General features: G+C 49.8%; 1 protein-coding gene across 1 annotated transcript in view; it reads left to right on the forward strand.

Annotated features, from left to right (window-relative positions):
- The window catches only part of CACNA1H (calcium voltage-gated channel subunit alpha1 H), a 400429-nt gene extending 399760 nt beyond the window's left edge, over window positions 1-669 (forward strand). Inside the window, exon 36 of the mRNA XM_025204646.1 lies at window positions 1-669. This exon is cut by the window's left edge and continues 873 nt beyond it. Coding sequence (XP_025060431.1) covers window positions 1-289 — 289 coding nt within the window. The 3' untranslated portion in view covers window positions 290-669.
- The last annotated feature ends 7624 nt before the right edge of the window (window positions 670-8293 follow it).

The following is an 8293-nucleotide window of genomic DNA, read 5'->3' on the forward strand; positions in this document are numbered from 1 at the left end:
AGGGGAGCATCTGGCCATCCCGAACTTCTCCTTCGAGCAGTCGGACACCAGCTCCTTGAGCAGCCTCTCGGAGCTCCTGTTGGACAGCGGCCAGTCCTCGCCCTCCTCCGGGGAATCCCGCCCGGACCCCGCGGCGCTCGAGCTGAAGAAGCCGGAGCCTTTAAAAACTCAGTGCAACCACCCGGAGACCAACAAGGAGCTCCTCGTGGTCACGAAGAGCCCCCTACGGAAGCACGGACTGGTCTCTATGACCGTTGCAACAGATGAAGACATAGAGGAACCCGTATAGCTTTCCAGGGGCGGGGGAAAGGGGAGTTTTAAGGGCTTGATACCAATGTGGTTTTGAAGCAGAAGGGACTGTGTCACCACATCTGGGTGGCTGATCTTTCTTTTTTCCCAGTCACTTGTTCCTAAGCGCTGTGGAGGTTTGCAAAAAAAACACAAAATCAATCAATCGATAGGTTGACGGTGGCAAGGTTCAGGGCAGGGGAGAGGGTTATGCAAACTTTGTTTTCTTTTCTAAAGGGAAGATGGAGTCGTGTCGTCCCCCCCCCCCACATGGCCTCAATCACATTGATTCGGGTTTGGGCTTTTTTGGGGCGGGGTGTTGGGGGGTTTTTTTGGTTTGGGGTTGTTGTTTTTTTAAGGGGGGCAAAAAAAAAAAAAAAAGGAATCGTCTCGATTTTTAAACTGGCACCTTTTATTGTGCAACGACGTCACAGTACACGGAAGTGCCCAGAAGACGGGAACTGTACATTGTCTGTATATCAGCAGTTATATAAATAGAAATAATGTATTTGTGAAATACAAAAAAACAAAAAAACAAACAAAAAAAACCCACAAAGGGAAAAAAAGACAAAAAAAAAAAAAAGACCCACAAAAAAAACCTCTCTCTTCATAATGCACATATTTTTATAGAGAAACAATACTGTTTTTTGCATTACATCTGACTCCCCAAATGGGTGGTGTTTTCTTGGGTTTTATGTGGAAGTAATTATTAAGGCTGTTCATTTTCCTAATGTTTCTCTTCCTTCTTTACTTTGTCATTCTTTCGTCTCCTTCCCCTTTTCCTTCCACGGTCATCCTGTTGGCTTCTATTCACAGCTAATGCTTTTGATTTGTGTGTGTGTGCACCCCTGTGCACTCATGTGTGTATGTGCGTGTGTCTTTTCCTCCCTCATTTTTCTTTGCTACTTTAGAGGTTATCCTCTCTACAGGAAAAAAAACAAAAAAAAAACCAACAAAAAAAACAAAAAACAAAAAACCAAATCACTACTGAATTGTAGCCAGTGCAATAATAAGTTATTCATTCTTCTTGTCTGTACAAACTCCGTTTTATTTTATTTTTTATTTTTTATTTTGTATTTTCCTTTGACTGAATTCAGGTTAAATGTTGCAATAATCTGAACTAACGTGCACAAATAAGGTTTCTCGAGTTGCAAGAGAAAAGGCGGGGGCGGGGGGGGGAGGGGAAGGACTTTACAGAGAGATTAAAAAAAAATACAAAACAAAACAAATAAATAGTAAATTATTTAAGAAATGTATTTTGTTTACTGCAGTCAAAGTAAATTATTGATACAGTATGTAACAGTTTTAACGAGTCGTCTTAGGTGACGTCCTTTGTGAGCCTTTAAGCTAACGATTTGTTTCCTCTGAAAACTAAGCGATGTCCGCACCCTCCACACGCGCACTCCCGGGTTCCTCTCCCCCCGCGCACACAGACACGCGGCCAGTCTCTCCGGCCGTTTCGGCAGCCGTGTAGGATCCATCCTGGAGCCTCTAGAGGAATTAAAGTCATTTGTTACCACGTCGCGTGTATCTTTCATTTGGCCTTTTGAATCTCCTTTGCCCTGCCCCTCCCCAGCCGGCTTCCTTCCTCCCCCCCGGAGCCCGTCCTCCACCGAGCCCCATCGCGAGGGCGCGTCACAAAGCGAATTGACGCCTGTTTGTCAGCAGCAAAAAAAATTACCATAATACACCCAAATCCTCCCTTTTTCTTCTTTCTCTTGGTTTCGTTCCATGCCACCTCATATTTATGCCTTCACGTATATCTTCTGTTATTTATGCATTCATTACTCCAGAAAAAAAAAAAAAAGCAATGTATCTTGTTTCACATGTATTAAACTGTATAAACTGGACGCGTGGCCTGACTTTCTCCTACCCCCATCTTCCACCCAGGGGTCCAGGGAGAGCCTGCCCCAGTTGCAAGCACAGCTGGGCACACCGCTAAGTGGTGAATGCTGGCCCTTTAAAAGCCTTTTTTTTTCCCAGCGTGCTTTGCAGGTGCTGGCCCTTTAAAAGTGGCAGGGACCAGCAGCTGCAGGGCTCCAGTGGCCGTGGTGCAGCCAGGAGCTGCCTCTACGTCTGCTGTCCACGCACAACTGCTTGCTTAAATAAACCTGGCAGGACCCGGGTCCCAAAAGAGCCTCTTCCACCCCTGCTGCCATTTGCATCTTTTCCCACCGTTTCCCAGGTGCGTTCGACTACAGCGCAGCTCTCTTCCCAGCCCGGCCATATGTTCAGACACTCTCCGTGGGCTCAGTTGCCGTCATTCGGCGCAGGCTGCCTCGGAGCACCTGTGCTGCGGTAATTAAAAGTCATTGAGGATTAGTGTAAATAATTACTCCGTCTCAGCGGGAACTCCAAAAATGCACCGTAAAAGTAATTATTAATACCACGTCGGGGACAGCAGCGAGCGCCTTTTGCTGCAAATGAACCGGCCGGTGGGGAAAGAGAAGGGGGAGAGGAAAGAAATCCCGGGCTGACCTGAATTCTGGTTGGAGGCGCAGCCAGCGGGGCTGCCGCCTCCCGCCGCGCAGCTGTTTGCTGCGTCCCATGAAGCCGAAAGATATTCTGCTTCTTTGTCAAAGGGATGCTGGCCCCGTTCTGCTTCCCTCCGCTCTATCCCCTCCCCCAAATAACCCCCCCCCAGCATCTTCTTGCATTTGTACTGATGGCTCTGTGTCTTTCTGCAGCTCAGAGGTGTGCCTGCGCTACCTCCGCTTCCCTGACGTGACCGCCGGCTGCTGAGCTTCGCATGCTGCTGGGAATAGCACAGGGCCACACTCAGTGTTGGCAACAGGCCGTGGCGGTGGCTGAGAAACCAGGCTTGTGATGGGGGCGTATTGGCAGGGTGGAGGGGAAACTGAGGCACACGGGAGAAGCTGGAAGATGAATGCAAGGGAGGTCAGGGCACATGGGAGAAGCTGGAAGATGAAGGCAAGGGTGCGATGAGTGGATGGAGTGAACAGGGTTGGGGTAGAAACAGCTGGATTTCGAGGGCGCAGGCTCTGTAAAGCGGCAGCCATGCTTCAGACTCTACACAAATCTCCCGTGTTGTCGCAGGTGTTTCCTAGGGAGGGCGCAGCTGAGAGCAGTGCGCGCAGGGACACCATTGCAGACGCTTCCCTGCTTCCCACGGCAGCAGCCGAGCAGTACCTCGTGCCGCCGGGGGAGGATGTTCCTCACCACAGTTGAGGAAGCAGTTGGGCCATCCCGGATGCAGCTGGTTTGTTCAGATCCCCCCATGCATGCGTCTCTTGGAAATGCACAGCTTTTTAATATGTGTCCTGCAGTTCGTAGCTCCATCTCTTGTATCCTCTGGTCCAGGTGGTGGTTTCTGCTTCATGAGCTGGTTCAGAAGGGGTTTGGGCACTTTCCTCTGATGGCCTTTGCATCAGCACGTTGCAAACACACTCCTTGGATGGGGTATGCAGATACTATCCCTTGTGCAGCTTCTGCACTGGTCTGAATGTCTTCAACCAGGCCAGGATTTACCGATGGCGGGGGCAATTGCTTACTAAGAATGATGCATCTTTATAAGTAATTATTTGTGCCTAATCTCAGACCAGCGCTCTGCCGGGTTGGGTGCTGTACAGCCTGGCCACAAGAAGTCTGTGCTTCGTGCTTACAAGAATTAGGCATCCCATCCAGGTTGACAAAACTCACCGCCTTGATTCTTTTTCTAGCTCTCTGAGATCATTATCATCGTGGTCTTCGTCTTTCCCTGCAATAGAGAATGCTTTAGTATTTCATTGCAACCGTGTCTAGATGGGGAAATATGGCATTGTTATCCTGGGGGAAACTGAGACACGAGAGGCAGCAAGTCCTGTGGGGGTTTTAAGTCACTTGAGGTGACTCAACTGAGGTGAGTCCAAAGGCCCCCAAGGCTTGATTTTGCCAAGGATGCCCATGCGGGTCTGATCACCTCCAAGACGAGCTGTGGGTCTCCCACACGGCGAAACATCAGGCCCCAAGTGGACAAGGTGGCGTGCGTGTGCGTGGACATCTGGAAAGCCAAGTCTAAAGGACATGGCCAAACTCACTGTGTGTCAGGGGCAGGCTTAGGAAGGAAGAGACACGCAGCATCCCGTCTCCGACTGGCGCGCTCAAGCCACGCTTCGTCGAACCTTGCCGAGAGAAGCTTAGCGTATTTAAAATGTCACTTCGTCAGCTTGGCAAACGCGTCCCGTCTGCAGCTAATAAACGCCGCGAGCATCAAAGCGGATGTAGGAATCTGTACGCGCCGAGCTGACAGGCAGTTGCTCGTGTTGTAACAAACCCGCGTGTCACCCTGACAGCCAAACAAACGCTTGTGAGCGTGCTTTGACTGCAAGAAGAAAGGAGGTAAGCACGCCGGGAGCTGCACGGGAACGAGCTATTTTGAAATCCTCGCAGGTCGTCGGGAGTAGACGCAACACAGGCGGGTCGGGAGGTTTTGACAAAGCGGTGCCTCGCTGGGAGTAGGTGCAGCCTTGAGGTCATGCGTCGAACCCTATATTTTTCATGGCGAGGCATGAATTTCAACGAAAGGTTTGTCACCTAAGGCGTCTCTGGGTCCACAGCGGACTTGCGGAGACCCCAGAGAGAACAAGACTCTAACTAGCTTGAAGGGGGGATCAAATCCCTAGTCTGAATTGCATATTATAGAGGCATGAACCTAGGTCTTTCCCCAACACAGATGAGGACCATGGCCACCAGGTCAGACAAGCTCTGCTCTTGAGTGTAAAACGTCTCTCTCTGGGGTGGGGGGTTTCTTCCCCATGAAAGCTTATGAGAAGTCCTGCTTCTGTCCCACTGCAGAATAGGCACACTTTCAACATCTTGAGAAGTTTTAGGAAGGCGGGGAAGGGTCCCCGGCCAGGAGTGGAATCAAGAAGCAAAGAAAAAAGAAGTTCCAACCCTCCCCTTCTCCACTTCCTTCCCCAAATATTTTCCCTGTGGTTGTTAGCTAGAACATCGCTGGAGGAAGCTGAAGACGAAGTCGCAGGGGATGCCAACGAAGCCGTGGAGGCCTGTACAAGGCGTCTGTTTGAGATCATCGTGGAGCAGCGCTAAAGGTAAGTGATAATCTTGATTCTGGGTAACCCTAAAGCAGAGGTGTGTGTTCAGGCTTAGCCAGGCTTCCTAATTTGTCCTTTAACAAAGGTTTACGTGGTCTAGGCCCAGAAAGAAAAATGCTATCTATTAGGCCTTCTAAAAAAACCCAAATAAATGGGTATTAAACCTAGCCATTTTGCTGTAGGAGATTAAGGCAAACAGGGTTTCTGAAAACTGCTTTTCCTTTCCACTGATTTGCCTTTTGGATGATGCTCTGGAGTACTGTGTTAAAACCAAGATCTTGTGAGTAATCGGCTCTGTGTTCTCCAGCCGCTCGCTGGGTATAGTTTGGTTTCTCGGAAGAAAAACCAAGAATGAAATATTTTGAATTCATTACCCGGTCATATCATTCACAGCAGTGGGTCTGTTAATAGTCCAGCAAGGACAGCGATGGAATAATTAGGGGACCACGTCCTTATGATCGTTACTGGACTGGTCAGCGCTGCAGTGGGAAGCCTGAACTCAGATATAAATGATCTGATTTGATTAGTTTTTGAAACCAAACCTGGTCTTCGAGTCTTACACAGCCGCTCCTGGAGTTTTTGGTCGTGCAAACGCAATACCTAAATCCAAATGGATGGCAGCGGAAGCTAAATCAGTAGGGTTGGGAATGGGTCCAAGATTTGAACACGGAGGGTGATTATAGCCAGGGGAACAACTTAGGGCGATGGCGGAGTCTCCAAATCAAGATGCAGGTCTACAAGACCTGCTCGAGGTCAGCCAGAGGTTGATCCATGCCCCCCAGGGTGTAATTCTCTGACCACGGGAGCTAACACCAGATGATCGCTTTGGCCCTCTTGACGTGAAAGTGCATGAATTCCTACTGCAGCCAGAACTGTATTGGCAGCTCAAATTCTTTATAAAACAGGAGCTAGGGGAGCAATTTTTCAGCAAGTCTCCTTTTTTTTCCTTTCTTTTGGCCAGCCAAGTTACGTGCTGCCTTAGTTTGGATCACACGGCCGCTCCATCCCAGAGTAACTTCCTAACTGGAACAGCTAAGCCCGGCAGAAGCAGTTTAACTTTGGGACAGATTTCTCATGGATCAGATTTCTTCGGCTGAGTGATGCACTGGGAGATTAGGCTCCGGCTGGAGCCAGGTTTCTATGGAGTTTGCAAAAATCTTTTCAAAAGAACAATTAGCCTCATTTATGTTGAACCGCAAGATCTCTCTGCTCCGCTTGGGGAGGATTTGAGTTAATCTCAGTCTCTTTCTTTTCATCCCAAAATGGAGTCTTGTCCTCTGAGGACAGAGGCTCTGGCATAACATAGATTTCATAGACATCAGGGCTGGAAGGGACCTCGCAAGATCATCGAGTCCAGCCCCCTGCCCCAGGGGCAGGCAATCAGCTACGGTCAAAGGATCCTGGCAAGATAAGCATCCAAATGTTTCTTTTTTTGGATGCTTATAACATGGGTTTCTTGCCCTTTTTGTCTCTTTGTGGAGAAATAGCACTCCAATGCTGCAGCCTATTCACAGACAGGGAAGATTAAAAGGTCCCGCATCTAGCTGGATGGGACCCAGATCCCAAAGCGGGGAGCGTTACTGTGGCTATGCAACACCGCAAAAGAGTTTGGTAGGAATGAAGTCCCTGTTGGTGCCAGATGACAAGCCAGCTCTGTATGAGTACGTGTCTACCTGCCACCCTTGCCCCCTAAAGACCCTTCAAAGCAAACTGCGGCATCATGTGGCCTATCTGCTGCATCCAGGACCTGTGTTTGGTACCTCTCCCCACCCCCAACCCCTTACCCTTCCAGTGCTATGATCCCAAGTTTGCTGCAAGACTGGATGAAGGAAGGCAGAGAAGGATCCTCCCTTGAGCAGGGACCTGGACGCAATGACCTTGCGAGGTCCCTTCCAGCCCTACTTTCCTGTGATGCGAAAGAGGATGCTCCGACCTTGCAGCCGGACCCTCTCGCTCCCTGCTTAGGAAGACCGCCCAGCTGCTCCAAGCTCCAGGGCTCTCGGCAGGCCTTTGACTAGTTCAAAGAGGCAAAAAAGAGTGGTTAAGAGCAAATCTTGGCCCTTCCCCAGCACTGTCCGGCATCTGCAGGCTGGAAGATGCCCATCCCATGCAAAACCCTCAGAGGTTACGTCCAGGAGGAGTTCCCTAGCTGAGTATGGAGCAAGTCACCATATCCGGAGGGAGCGGTGCCTTTGCATACCTGCCTGCTCTATGGAGCCAGCCCCTCTGCAGATAACTCGGACCTCAGCCCTTGGCTCAGGCAGCCGTTGCAGACCTGTGCAAGAGAAACCTGCCTTCAGCTGCACGGCCTCGCATCAGGCGTGCGTCTGGCTGGTTTCACGAGGGGAAGAGAAACTCCCCGTCAGCTGCGCTCCCTTTAATGACACACGTGAAGCAAGGAGGCGATGAATAATTCAACGGCAGGAGCACAGCACCTGCTGGGGTGACAGGAGGAGGGAATGCAGAGACTGATGCTGCTTCTGCCTGAATAAGCTCCAGCATAAGGGAAATAACAGTTCTTTGGCTGCAGATGCCTCCAGACGCAAAGGGAGCGCGAGATTTTTACTGCTGTGCTGAGTATTTAGTACAAGCATTGGGATTTCACGGCCTTTTTTTTTCCCAGCCTGTTTTATTCCTGGGTCCTGAATCTATCTTGGGCTTCCAGAGATGAGGAGAGGGGTGCATGCTAGCAGGCACATCAGCATCGCTTATGGGGCATTTGGTTAGGGCAACCTTCTTGGCAAATTAACCCCACACTGAAACTTTTGGTAGGGTCCTACAGTTCACTACTGCCACCTCACCTGGGATCTCATAGCCAAGCTAGAAAATCCCAGTATGGTTTCTTTGAACCCCAGGAAGAAAAGTTACCACTGGGCCCATCTGCTTCGTGTTTGCACTTTTATTTAGCACAAGCACCTGCAGCATCATTAATAGGACTGAGTTAAGCATCT

This window comes from Alligator sinensis, unplaced genomic scaffold, assembly GCF_000455745.1.
Source record: "Alligator sinensis unplaced genomic scaffold, ASM45574v1 scaffold1283_1, whole genome shotgun sequence".
In the NCBI taxonomy this organism is placed as follows: domain Eukaryota; kingdom Metazoa; phylum Chordata; order Crocodylia; family Alligatoridae; genus Alligator; species Alligator sinensis.